The sequence below is a fragment of the Euprymna scolopes genome, chromosome 12 (assembly GCF_053919585.1).
Source record: "Euprymna scolopes isolate OS-2025 chromosome 12, ASM5391958v1, whole genome shotgun sequence".
NCBI classification, from domain to species: domain Eukaryota; kingdom Metazoa; phylum Mollusca; class Cephalopoda; order Sepiida; family Sepiolidae; genus Euprymna; species Euprymna scolopes.
Window position 1 is genome coordinate 79,733,160 of NC_136493.1, and position 15,284 is coordinate 79,748,443.

Genomic DNA, 15,284 nt, shown 5'->3' on the forward strand with positions numbered 1-15,284 from the left:
GGTAAGAGAAAAGCCCCCCCCCACTAAGCTACGAAGTCTATTTTGAACTCTGTCAAGGTAGGATACGGTCTTTCTAGCAGCTCCTGGTCAGATGTGGCAACAGTACTCCATCCTTGGTCGTACTTGGATTTTATATAGGTAGAGAATTGCATCAGCAGTGAAATATATACTGGAGCAGTAGAAGGATCGCACCATTTTTCCAGCGACCTTGGCAACAGATTTAATGCACGTGTTCCATTTCAGATCAGGAGTAAATGTCAAGCCCAGAAGCTTGTCACGGAACCTCCCCAAGACGAGAGCCACTCATTTCAATTTATGAAAACAATTCTCAATTTAATTATTTTATTGTGTTGTCATTCATAATCCATTTTACTCTTTACAACCCAAATTATATTCCGGTTGACACCTCATTTTTCTTATAACGTATATAAATATTTTTTTACGTTTAACGTATATAAATAAATATACGACATAATAACATTTACACGGCGGTTTTCGTTTGATCACCGAAGTTAAGCAACACTGAGACTGGCCAGTACCAAATGGGTCACCATTTGGGGATAGTAGACGCTGTATGTAGGAAGATGTCGACACTTCCGGCAGTCACTGCATGCCACTTGGCCTCTAGCTATCTCGATCCTATCCTGCTGCTGAATCAGATTAGTTGAGACGAGAGAGTGAGGCTAGCTCTGTACAAACCAGCTTCACTTTAAACAAACTCCCAGCGCGTATCATTCATTGTGCCTAGGATTACCAAACTGCCTGTTGCTCTGACCGACGAATATTAGTGTGTGGTAATATCGTCGTCGGTAAGGAAAAATGCATTGAAGGATTTTCATATGAGGCATTCTAGAATTGGATGAAATTATTTCTGAGGAGTTACGTTTATTGGCTTGGCATGGGTAAAGAAATCGTAAACATTGTGAAACTTTTTAGATGCTATTAAATAGCAGCATAATCAACCGAAAACGGATAATCCATGGTCAGAACTACGCCGAATCAATGACAGTGATATATATCCTCATTGCAGTGAATAGTTTTACAGAGTGGCCAGAAATTGTCACTGTTGGATATATATATATATATATATATATATATATATATATATATATATATATATATATGTTATCATCTAACTGTGTTTTTAAATGTTAAAAAGTAAAAAATATTACCAAATTAAAAAAAACTATTATTCGACTTCGTTTCTTTTCGGTCGACCATTTTGAAATAACGAAAAATAACGATTCTGACTACACGTGCGTATAAAACAAACTTTTTTTTTAACAATCGTTAAAAGAGTAATACAGAAATTGTAAATTTAAGAAATAAAGCATAAGTAAAAAAAACATTATTTGTACTTATGCATTTAATGAACCAAACATAACTCAACTTGCGTCTCGGATTTCTCCGGAATATGACATCCACGGAAGAAAGAAAGAAAGAAAGAAAGAAAGAAACAATTCGATCGGTGTATGCGTGTTCCTCCCGTACATAACAACGTAACGAAAAAAACCCTACTCACCGGGGATCGGCAATATATATATATATATATATATATATATATATATATATATATATATATATATTCCCAAAACCTCGAAAGCCGTTCTTAATATGGGGAGTTAGAGTGTATTCCTAAAGCCGTTTTTAACATGAGGAGGTTGAGGTGTTTATAATACGCTCGGGCAAGTCGTAAAAATTAACGAAGTTGCTATTATTCATTGCAAAAAATGCTAAAACTTTATTTTTGTGACAAAAAAAACATGTTATTTTCTACAAACATTTATTAAGAAATACAAATGACGGGTAGTTTTTTTGCGTTTTTTATTTAAAATTTTACTTTACTTTTTCTTTCACATAGCGTTGTTATTATTTCCCCAGTAACGCTCGACTTTATCCGGCTGTTGACGTCATGCGTCGATGAAAGTCGAACACTGAGAAAATAATTACACAACACTTAAAGTTTAATTCATTCAATCAGTCTTTGGAAAATAAATATTTGAAATAAAGTGGCGCTTATGCACTTACGTTGCCGTGCTATTTTTAAAATTAGTATTTACACGTTAAATTCATGTTTTAAAATATCTTTTTGCTTATTAAATTGTTAGGTGAAAGTACAGATAATCCAGCCGGTTTCTAATTTGTGGAAAATATAGCTCCCGAAAAAAGAACCGTTACTTTGGATAGTAACAAAAATAAAAATTGCCTCAGTCTCCAAGGATTTCTCCTCTACTGATCGAGGAAAAAAACGGTGAAGTGTACTTCACCCTCTGTTTCTCTCCCCTTCTCTTCTTCTTTTAATAACTCTCTCTCTCTCTCTCTCTCTCTATATATATATATATATATATATATATATATATATATATATATATATAATCACCATCTTCATATCTCTTTGCACCCCTTTCTCTCTCTAATTCCCTCTATCTCTCTCCCCTTCTCTCCTTTCCTCTGTCTCGCTCCCTCTCTGTTTCTAACTCTCCCTCTATCTCTCTCTATCTCCTCTTTCTGAATTTCCCTCTCACTTTGTCTTTTCTATCTATATATCTTCCTGTTTATCTGTCCATCTCTAATCCCTCATCCTATTGTAGTCTCCTCAATTAATTACAGTGAATAAGGCATTGTCAAAACATGGATAAATTCTATTTTAGTCACCTAAGTTAATTATTGTGAGTATAGAAGTTATTTGGAAATTACTGCTACCTTCAACAGCATCAGTAGTAACTGGTAAAATCTTTCTAATTGATTTTGGAAGCCATTCAGTGACAAAATGACATAACTCTTGCTGCATATGGAATGCCTGCGACCTTGCTATCAAGTAGTACTACTTATTCTACTTTGAAACTACCATTAAACATTCAATTTTACGAAAATCTCAACATTCAGTATGGGGAAAATATTGCAGAAATGCTAACTTATTGTTTGGGATGAATGCACAATGGTACGAAAATAATCACTTGAGGCTCTTGGTCGATCTTTGCAAGATTTGCGTGGCAATGGCAGGAATGCAGTAATATTGCTTGCAGGAGATTTCAGACAAGTTCTATCTGTAATTCTTCAATCAACACCGACAGATGAAATAAATGCTTCCCTCAAATACTCTACTTTTTGATGCCCTGTGAAGACATTAAACTTAACTCAAAATATGTATGTCCAGTTGCAGACTGCTCGATCCGCACAGAAATCTTTGCATCACTGGTGGGAAATTGGGCACGGAAAAGTGCTGGCTAATCCGAGTTAAGGGCGACATTCTTTGACTTTTAACTACTGTAATTTTATTACATCAAAACAAGAATTGGTTAAAAAGGTTTTTCCAGATATTCAAATTAACTTCCACTTGACTGAGTAAACGAGCTATTCTTGCAGCTCAATATAAAAACGTACATGAACTTGATGGCATTATTCAACGTAAAATTCCAGGTGAGGTAGTCACATACACATCCATCGACACTGTTGTGGAAGCAGATAATGTGATTAATTATCCAACAGCTAGATTTACCAGGGATGCCTCCGTGTGTACTGCAACTGAAAATTGGCGAACTAATTATCATGTTGTGAAATATAAACCAATCCAAGCTTTGCAATGGCACATGGCTTGCAGTAAAAAAAAAATTAACAAACAATATCATGTAAACAACAATCTTAACAGGACCTTTCACAGGTGAAGATATCTTCATTCCACGCATTCCTATGATTCCACCGGATACACCATTACACTTTAGGAAACTGCATTTTCCAATTGTATTGTCGTTTGCAATAACCATCAACAAAGCTCAGGGAACAATCTTTACAATTGTTTGGCTTACAGCTACACACTGACTGTTTTTTCACATGGACAATTTATGTTATGTGTTCAAAGTCACCAAACCAGAATATCTCTACATCAGCTAAGAAAATGGAACAACAAAAACTGTGTACCTATACGAAATGTGACATTAAACCTATAAGAAACATGCATTTTCTCATTTTGGAACTTTTTCCAATTTCAGCCACAGCAACGCATGGCAGGTTACAGCTAATATAAATATAATATAAAGCTGTGTGTGTGTGTGTGTGTGTGTGTGTGTGTGTGTGTGTGTGTGTGTGTGTGTGTGTGTGGTCACGAATAGGCTCCTATATGGTTGACTATTTTAAAAAACTGATTACATATAATGATAGATGTATCGGGACACAGGCATGGGTATGTTTGATCCTGCAGAACGGTGGTTCATTAAAATTGTGGGGTCTGCGTATGCGCCTGGTTAACAAAGTATGGAAATAAAAAATTTAAAAATTTAAAAAAAAAACGTTTACAAGTGGTTTTGTATAGATGTACATACGAATACTTTGATAAGTATGTTTTAACTTAAATAGGGGTGGTATAATAAAATTGTGGGGTCTGCGTTCGCACACGGCCTCCATAGAATGGAAATAGGCACAAACTTTAATAAAGACTTTTCATATCTATCTGCGTAACTATACTTTGATAATTATGCTTCAGTTTGAAGAAAGTTTAATCTGTTACTTTCAATAGTGTACCCTTCAAATTCTTCCACTGTTCTTCCGCGGTTCATGAAGTGGAATGTATTTAAAACCAAGCTCCTATCTTTACATCATCAACGCTCTGATCCCCATCTGGCATCAATTGAAATGGATGGCTCTCGTCTTGGAGAGGCTCCATGTTTTGACAAGCTTCTGGGATTGACATTTACTCCTGATTTGAAATGGAACATGTACATCGAGTTTGTTGCCAAGGTCGCAGGAAAAATGGTAGGATCCTTCTACCGCCCCAGAAGATATCTCACTGTTGATGCAATTCTCTATCTATATAAAAGCCAGGTACGTCCAGAAATGGAGTGCTGCTGCCACATTTGGGAAGGAGCTGCTAAAAACAGCCCATCCTGCCTTGAATAGTACAAAAATAGACTTCGTGGCTTAGTGGAGGATGCCCTTTTCTCTTCCCTGCAACCTCTCTCCCACAGAAGAAACGTTGCGAGCCTGTCTCTGTTTTATCGTTATTTACGTGGCAAGTGCACGCCTGAGTTCCAATCTCTGGTCCCCAATCGCAAATCTTTCACGAAAATACCCGTCTAGCTGAAACCACTGTCAATAATTTTTCACACTCTTTATCTGTGCCTAAATCAAAGCGTAGATTCCATGAACAAAGCTTCTTTTTTAGAACTGCACGCCTGTGGAACTCTCTTCCGTTTGCCTGTTTCCCATCTGACTACAACTTGGATGTCTTCAAGTCCAACATAAACAAATTCCCGATGAACCGCCCCCTTAAGTAAGACACTTTATCAAATCCCCATTACTAACGATTACCACGATATTATCCCATTGATTACTGTACACGCAATAACCCTTATCTCCGAGTGGCTTCCGGGCCTTGATAAGTGGTGACTACCATGTAAAAACTAAAATAAAAATAACCAAACGCCCATACACTTGGCTTCTAAACTCGTTGTTCAAATGTTTTTTCTTTCACATATTTTCCCTGGGAATAAACTTTCTCTGTTCTATTAGTTAGGCATGGGATTTATTGAGTGACGTGTGATCATTAACTTCTTTATTTCTATAAAAATTCATTGACATTCAATGATTTTTCTTCGACAAAATTTGATTCTTTTAATCTTTAAGATTCATTATTTCTGATACAAATCTTTTTTAAAAACGCAGACAAGGAATGTTGCCACTTGTGTGTACATGGATACTAGTTGGGATCATGTCTATCAGGGATTGTGGCGAGTTGAGCAGCTAGATATCTGTTCACATTACATTTAAAGTTCTACATGTTAGTATTTCCAGGAAAGCAGGAAACGAGTAGGGGATTCAAAAGTTAAGCAATCCGAGGAAATAAATATTCTCCAGCATCTAGAGACCTCAACAGTAAAAGGGTAGGATTTTGCTGTTTTTTTTTTATTGTTATGAGTTTATCAGCGCTTAAATCCATGTTGTTGGTCAGACAGGAGCTTAGCATCTACAAGATGGTGGACGAGCGCTTGATTGATTAAAGATTCAAATATTTTAGCAAATGGAGGGAGGAAACGGACGATAATTGAGCGGATTAGGGTTAGTTCTTTCACCATAATTTTTAAAAAGTTACCATGGAGGCAATTTTCCAGCTACCAGGAAAGCAAGACTCGGTTAGGCATTTATAGAAGAGCTTATAGAGGACAGGGACTATCTCGGCGTAGTTTTAAATTACTATAGCAGGGATGAGATCCGTTTTGGGGGTGTCTTCGGTCATGAAAAGAGGTGATGATCAAATCTGCGAGTGTGCCTTATAGCCGTAAAGGGAAATTGGAGAGGAAGTGATTTGTAAGTGTCTAACGTTGCATTAAGAATTTGTTTGGTTTTCGCGCTCTATGGTTTCCTGGTGAAATATGAAACTACGTGGACTGAAAAAAGTGTTGTATTCCCGTGGGTGTATATTTTCTGTACATATATACTTGTGTATGAAACGAGTGTCTTATTAAATGTGTGTATGTTCTTCATACCTGTATTTACGTGTGATCGCCTAGTTTTCAAAATGTCACAAAATAACTTATCCAGTGTATGCTCACATATAACGAAAAAACGGGACGGAATAAACATCTTTGTCTCTTGCCAGACAAAGGAAGACATAGCTTCAATAAAAGGGACGAATAATATTCTATGAAGTTACAACATTTGGTCAATTAGGGAACACACTTAGACCATCTTTGATCTTGTTGGACGAAAAGCTGCAACAAAAATTCTATGAACAACAAACCTCGCCTTTATTTCGGCAACCTTTGTTCCAGAATTTTGTTCCCATTTTGGAAGGGTTGAACGCTGATACAGTCCTGTCTACATCTTAATTATCGATGTTGCCTCTGCTGGGTGCCATTCCGTTTTTCGACCGTCTCTCTCGGCCGCCCGTTACAGATTGACTACTAACTAATTTCCTAAGGTGTCTCTAAACTCGTTACGTACAGTATCTACGTAATAAAAGATCCTTGCCTGGTCTATTGTCAAGTATTTCTTTTATTTATTAAAATCAAACATTCCAATCCTATATTATTAAACATCTTTCTAAACATTTTATTGTTTTACATATTTCTGACTTAATTATTTCTACATTAAATTCCAGTCCTATTTCAAAACATTCTTCCGTTATCAAAACACTTTGTTATTTCCATAACATTGTCACGAGTTCAAATGCCAGTAACTCACCTCTCTACCCGGGATATCCGATGTTGTCCGGACAATAATATAATAATAGTAGTAGTTTGCTCTTTTAGTTTAAGTGTTTTTAACCTTTTGCCTTTTTGTGCTGCAAGATTTAGACACATGAAATTTCCCATTAATTTTGTAACTTTAACCATAAATTGTTTATATTTCAGTTTCGTTACGCGGATAAAATCGACATTACCCTTATCGTGGTTGGCACCATTTTCTCTGCTGTTCATGGAGCTGGTTTTCCACTTATGCTCGTTGTATTTGGAAACATGACCAACACTTTTGTGATGCAGGGGACAATTCTCAGCGAGTAAGTATATATAATCCCAGTTCTACGATATTGCCAGGAATAGGTATCGTCAGATTTTTTATATGAAAATCGCTCCAGATAAGACAGGAGGCTTATTGATAAAAGAGGCTAAAAATACTTCAGGGTCAAAAGCTAGCTAACAATAAATGTTAAATTGATAGATATCGACTTAGAAAACAGCAGTCCTTCCCCCTTTGTCAAAAACATCGCTCCTGGAATGTGAGCACTAAAGGATAAAATAAGGGAACCGAAAGTAAACCCAAGGGTCACTTTCCTAAGGTTGACCTGTAAATAATGCAATGTATTTATAGTTACAATTCGCAAAAGTATCTTAGCACAATACACATAATCTATTCAAAAGAAGTGTTATTACCGTGCGCCGCAATGTGGCAGACTGCATGCAGTAATATAGTGTCGATATTTGATCAAACTATTTCGTGTTGTATTTTTGTCTCATTTCCAGAAGGTCAAGTGTGGGTTTGATGAGAGTGTTACTGTGGAACGAACTGGATTCGAACTTAGCACACCAAGGCTTTCCGTCAGTGTCGTTAACTATTTAGCGACAGGCAAATATACTTATAGATGCCCCATCACCAGCTAAAAAAAAGATAAGACAATTACAAAAAATGGTTAGAACTAGATAGCTGTCTCTGAAATAGCGGGTGAATTTCTGGCATCCGTTGGGATGCTCCATCCCAGCAAAAAAATTGCATTTCTATTAGACATCATCCTTGGGTGTCTTCGGTCTCTATGTACAAGGTTTTGTCATACCACACTGATACAGTTCGATGCTTAGCAATGCGATTTGCGACCCTCTCTACTTGAGAAATGCAACTTGCATCATCCCCCAACATATGAATTCACAATAAATTACGATTGTGAATTCATATGTTGGGGGATGAAAAAAAAATAACATACTATTGAAATGCAGATATTCTGTAATAATAAATACAGCGGAATAAATCGTTATATTAATGTTTTGAAGTTATCCATTACGGATGTTTTCACAACTTTTATCTACTTTTTAGTATTTCCTAGCTATTTTCATAGGCATTTCAGTGCGTTCTGGTTTTTAATCTTCTACAAGTTTCAAAAGTATTTTGCTACAGAAAGACTTCATGTGCTTATTTGAGATGAGAGTATTAGACAGTATTGGTATAGAGATGAAAACAAACGAATTAAATCAAAACAACATTAGTAGTAGTAACAGAATATCACGATGTAAGAGAAAGTCATTTAATGCTAAAATATCCATACATCCCCATTAAGATGCAATAAATACAAACTTTATAACTTATGAAGAAAAATGGGCAAAGTTTTTTTCGATTGATACAACTTTTGGTACTAGTCTGACAAAAACAACAAAATTTATCTCATACTTTTACAGCAGAAATAGTTCCCTGGTTATCTGATTAAAATATTTTACTTCAAAGATAATGTATGCAATCTTCTCTAATAGGTTCGTTGAATAATTGTGATTGTTTCACAAATCAGTTAACAATAAAAAACAAAAACAAATGTTATAATCTATTGTATCAGCGATGGGAAAACAGAAAAAAGAGAAGAAAAAGAGAAGAAAAAAGAAATGAAAAAAAGAAATGAGAAAGAAATGAAAATGAAAAAAAGAAGAAAGAAATTAAAAAAGAAATTAAAAAGAAAAAGAAATTAAAAACGGAAATTAAAAAGAAAAGAAAAAGAAATTAAAAAAGAAAAGAAAAAGAATTTAAAAACGGAAATTAAAAAGAAAAGAAAAAGAAATTTAAAACGAAATGAAAAAGAAATAAAAAAGGCAAAGAAAAAAGAAAGGAAAAAGAAATAAAAAGAAAAAGAAAAAGAAATTAAAACAATTCAAAACATATTTGTCGATTTGAATAAATATAATTTGGTAAATATGAAACTCACTTGGATGGTAAATAATGAAGTGATAAACATGTCTTTTTAGGTGCGTGTGGATTTGTATTCTCTTAGATGATAAATAAATAAAAAGCCTTTAAACGTAATTTTATTTATACTATATGTTAATTGGTATTGTGTGTTGTGTACTGAAATGCGTGTGAGTACTGAAATCAACAGTTCATGAAATATTTCAAACGCCCGTGAAAATATTTACAAGAATGTGCATATGTAAAAGAAACGCCCTTTCGGTGAAAATTCAAAACTGCTTTTAAAACAGGTTTTTAATCACACAAAATGTTTGTGCATCCCGAAGAAACAAATGCAGTCGGAAGAAAGTTTTTAGTTAGATTGGAAAAAATAAACGGATTTTACCAAAAATGAAAATGGAATTGAAGAAAATTTGTGTCGCTTCAAACCATATAATTAAAAATTCACTTTTATAGCTTTCTCTGTCTCAAACTGCTGTGCTAAATGCTCCGTCTCAATTTCTTGGTTTAGCCATGTTTAATGTTTATAAAAGATAAACCAACCAGTCTATCCTGACACATGGAGTCCCGAAGAAAGTTTTTAATTAGTTTCAATTTAGATAAACTGCACTCACATGACGTCACAGTAACTGGTAATATGTTTACAATTCTGAGTACAACAGCCATAGTTGGATATCAATCAAAAAGTATGTTTCATTATATAATTAAAACATTCAACAGCGGAAAATGTAATAACTTTTTACCGTCCATGAAGTTGACGAAATTGATAATATCTTCCAAGTTTCTCACGGTGAATATCGCTCTCTCCAACACCTTTTGCTAAAGCAGCGTCGCATGACGGCAAAATTTACGCGGTTATTGCAGCTTTCATGTTATTTGTGTTACACAAAAGCCGCACTTTGATTTTAAGTCGATATTTTCAAACCATTCCTGAAGATTTTGTGAAACTGTATCCATGAGTGGATAGAAAAAAAATTTGGCGAAATGTTCCTCCGCCAGTCTAATAATCTGCCTCCTCTGCCGATTCGTACATGAAGAGACATGTTTTCTTCTCCTTAGTTCTGGATAAGTACGATCCACTTCAAGCTTATCAACTAATTCTCTTGCTTTAACTTCAGCTACTGCAAGTCCTTACTGCCTTTATTGTGAAATAAATGATAATCCACCTTCGTCGTGAGAAATCTGGTCATCGATGCATAGTGAAGAACTCTGTAGTCCTTTGCTGATAATGTTTAATTGAAACAGCAAGTCATACTATCAACCAAACAAGGAAGCGCCAGCTCCTGATTTCAGTGACTAAAAGTCCCACATTCCGTGCTGATAAATCCATCTCAACTATCCAGAGACAATCGTTCTAATTCTTCAATCGCTTTCAAAATCTCTGTTGTCTGAAAATACAACTTAATAGCCTTGCTTTCCATCCTGCGTTTTGTAAGATGGATCATGTGCTGCTTCAGAATAATTCATTACTTTGTTGACGCAGCAAATAAATTGTACACATAAATTACATAGAAATTGAAGTAACCGACGACTTTGAAGCATCAGCAATTACCAGTTTAAGTCGATGACTAGGGCATGGTATGTATACAACTTTTTTATTGATTTCCAAAAAACACGTCTCCCGGTCATGATTTTTTATTGCATGTTGGAGCCGCTATCGTACCTACGGCCACAACAGTATTCTATGGCAATGTCATATTTGGACAGGAAATTCATCATACTGTTAAAAAGGCATTTTCCAGCTGTATCACACACATCAAGAAATTCAACAAAGTTAAAAATTTCTGCTCCACATCTTTCTATAAATTCAAGGCTCCGAAGAACAAAGTGTGAAATCTAGTATTATGCTATAATATTTTGATGCAAGACCTTTGGAAATGATTTTGTTCCATATTGACTTAGCAAGAAGGTCAAGAAGTTCGTTCTGAATGCGGTTGCTGAAATAATGATCACTCAGTTAATGGCTTTTAGTGCGTCTGGCATATTTAGACAAATCAGAATCAAATTTTCCTATAAACTCCCCTTTCCCAAGGAAATTTTCATTTCTGATGTTACCGAGCTTTTCATTTGTGCAAATTTCTCTCAAATTTCTCTCAGCCCAAAACTGGATTATATTAATCAAACGAAATAAAACTAGCCTCCAGTATATCTGCTATTCCTGAACCAGTTTATTTGATCGTAAGTCAACAGGATTGCCCAACCGTTTATCATGCCACATCATTATACACCCATTATGAGAAGTTGATTGTCCTGTGTCTTCAGAGTTTTCAAGAGACAGATCAACTGGTTACTACACGACGTTTGCTTTCACTACTGAACAAAACAGAAAACATAGTTAGCAAACTTCGAACAGAAAAGCCAAGAACGTAAAATAGTTTCGTTACTTTTTTAGGGTTAAATAACAGTTCTTTTTTGAAATTATCTACTTTAGGTTTTCCTGATTTAATGGGAAATCATAATCCGTCAGCTGAATTGGACCCTTCGAAACCAAATCAATACACTGTGTCTCATTTTATCCTCTCCAATCAGTAGGATCATCATTGGCTGGTGCTAATCTGGTACTTCACTTCCAGCCTCAGAATTAGAAATGAATTGTGTGTTAACGCCAGGGTTATCACAAACGTTTAACTGCGGACTAGTGAAAGAGAAAAATTCAGATATCCTGCGAGTTTTTTCAACAGCATTTGCTCTGTAATTTCAGTTTCCTTTTTTGGGCTCCACTGAATCTGTGAGCACGTTTCATTTTAGATTAGATTTAGTATTCAATAATTATCAAAATACAAATAATCGAAACGAAATAACCTATTTGAAATGGAAACAAGAGTGCTATCCCCAATTAACGCTGTTAAACAAATGGTACTGATATCACAGCTAACAAAGTGTTTGATAAAAGTATGCTGTTTCTAGTATTACAGACCGAGTGTATAATTGAGGTATGTATATGTAATTCCAATCTTTTGGCGAAAAAGAACAGTGTGTGTTAAAAAAAAGTGTATGCAGCAAGGGAACGTAAAGTTGCAAATAAGGTTTCAGACAGCAATGTAGGGTGTACATATGTATATGTGACCAAAGATTTTCATTGAAGATTCAAATAAACTGTTCAATAAAAAATCGTTATTAGCGGCAAAGACATTTAGTTTCAGTATTTAGTCTTTCATTTGTTTAATAAAGCACATTTTACATTTCTTTGAAACAGAGTAAAGAAAAGAAAATTCACGATTATGTTGAAGCCAAATTTATTTTGTGGTTCAATTTTTAGTCTACCAAAATAAAAATGCAACTGTTTCAATAATAACTAAAAATTCTTTATCATTTTATGGCAGTTTCATGCCTTTTTAAGATTCTTTTAGCTCGTAGAATCGTGTAAAATAGAAAATAAAGAACTGATATCAACGTCTTAGATTAATCGCATAGACGTAAAAAAAAACTTTGAAATCAAATAGATGCTCACAAAGAAGAGGGGTTAACTTGTGATATACTTAATGACTGGTCTAAATTGATCAACATCAGACAGAGCTTTTATGCATGTCTCTGTTGGAGAAATTTTATCGACAAAAACATTATTTGAATCATTTTATCAAAAGCATAACATAAGTAGGTAGGTAGGTCGGTAGGTACTACAGTATTGATATAGATCACTGCTTTGCCGAATCAACGTAAGTCGTTTATATTAGGATCGATCTTTACTATACATGCCTTTCCAAAATCTGAAGTTGTCTGGTGCCAAGGTTGATGTTTTTTGTTTATAAACCAAGTAGTGGCTAGATTTTTTTTTTTTTAACATTTTATGACATTCTGAAAGTTTCAATATACATGTTATGTTCTTGTATGTTGAAACATATATATTTATCACAATAGAAAAATGCGAGCATGAAAAGTAATATGGTTAAGCTTAAACATGGAAAAGTAAAGTACTAGTTGTTAAAACTGGAAAAGAAAAGAGCAAAATATTCTAGTAAAAAAATATAATAAATTTATAATTTAAAATATTTGCAGCATTAAAAAATGATTAAATGATGTTATAAATTAAATTTTAAAAAATTCTTAATGCTGCAATAGTTTAAGTTATAAAGTTATTATATTTTTTTACTAGAATATCTTGTCCTTTTCTTTTCCAGTTTTAACAACTAGTCCTTTACTATTCCCTGTTTAAACTTAACCATATTATTTTTCATGCTCGAATTTTTCTATTGTAACCCATGATTTTTCCAAGCTTCCAATAAATTCACTTGTTCTTTATTTAATTTCAGTCTTATTTTATTGCCCCCCAAACACATATGTAATAACAATGTACGGCACTCGTCTGCTTTCAATAAAATCCCCCTAATTATCTCCCTTTCATACTTTTATTCTCTGTGTTTCACTTGTTACTTCTCTTTTTGCGATAGCAGTGAATTGGTAGCATCAGTAGAAATAGTCATAAAAGGCGTCGCTCACCTCCTTAAATATTTTTACGATTTTAAACATCAGGAAATTCATCATAACTTTTGTTTTACTGAACAAAAATTGGAAAAAAAATTTCACAATATAGTTGACAAAGTGATCTATAAACTGTAATAATTGTTTGAAATTTGGTTGAAAAATGAGAGAGCAGTTCTAAATGACTTACACTGCCACTGAACCATATATTCAATCACTACCGTGTTTGACTGATAATCGATTTCTCTCTCAAATTTATTATTTTTTTAATTACAAATACTTTTCAGCCTCTTCGAGTTGGGGTGAAAGGTTTCTAACGAAGATTATATACAGGATGAGTCACGGGAAACGGATGTTTTTAAGTCATAAGCAAACACACGGTGTTCACGATTCTACGGTAGCATGAGGACAATGAACTGAAAAGAAAAGCAATTCAAAATCAATAACTAAAACAAAATTTAATGTAAAAGATAAACACCACCACACTAAACAGCATTTTAAGCAGGTTTAAAGACTAGCTATCTCACTCCGTATCCCTTACTCGAGAACAAGGAGCGTTCTAAAAACATCCGTTTTTCGTGACTCATCTTGCACACACACACACACGCACACACACACACACACACACACACACACACACACACACACATATATATATATATATATATATATATATATATATATATATATATATATATATATATATATCAAGGCAATAGAAATGCAATGTTTACTCAAGAGTAAACTTCAATTTAATATAAATACCAGTATTTATATATTGATATATTAATCCCAACCAAAGTAAAAAGCCCCAATACAAATACAATAGATAGTAGAGGTTATAAGAGGAAAGAAAAGAAATGAAAGAAATTTATTATTCGACATTTATTATTCGACAGAATACTCCAAAAACAATTTTCACAATCCTTATTCTGTGGAGTTCCAAAGAATGCTATTCTTTCTCTTCTTCTCATCAGAGGAAAGAAAAAAGATTTAGCAAATTATAATTATAGCAGAGCTAAAATTTGCTGGTTAAGGCATTAAATGAAAACAGCAATTCAACACCATTCAACGAAACACGTGCAAGACACAATAAAATATTATGAAAGAGAAATTAATATATATTTGGATTTGGAATGTTCACTACTGACAATATATGTAACATAGTGCGGATGCGTGGATGCAAATGCATGCGAAATGACGTTATCAGTAAAGAAAACAAATGACTATAAAAAGAGAAAGATAACGATCACGTCAGAGACGTGGAGCACATTCAAGATCACGTGAGAGGCGTGGATAACATGTATAATATCATTTTTACGATAGATTTTTCCGAGTACTCTAATCACTGCACCACAGGTCCTTGCGACGTATCAATTGTAAAAGTGATATTCTCCTGAAGTTTGAAGGTTCAATTCTCAATGTGGGCAACCGAAAAATACAACTGCGAATAACTTAGAACCTCCATCCAGTTATGGCTGATGGAACGA

At 34.3% G+C, this 15,284-nt stretch overlaps 1 protein-coding gene across 1 annotated transcript in view; it reads left to right on the forward strand.

Annotated features, from left to right (window-relative positions):
- Window positions 1–15,284, forward strand: part of LOC145291074 (ATP-dependent translocase ABCB1-like) — a 290,243-nt gene that overhangs the window by 135,279 nt on the left and 139,680 nt on the right. The window contains exon 26 of the mRNA XM_080136587.1: window positions 7,347–7,492. Within this exon, the coding sequence (XP_079992713.1) occupies window positions 7,347–7,492 (146 nt within the window). The remainder of the gene's footprint in view (window positions 1–7,346; window positions 7,493–15,284) is intronic.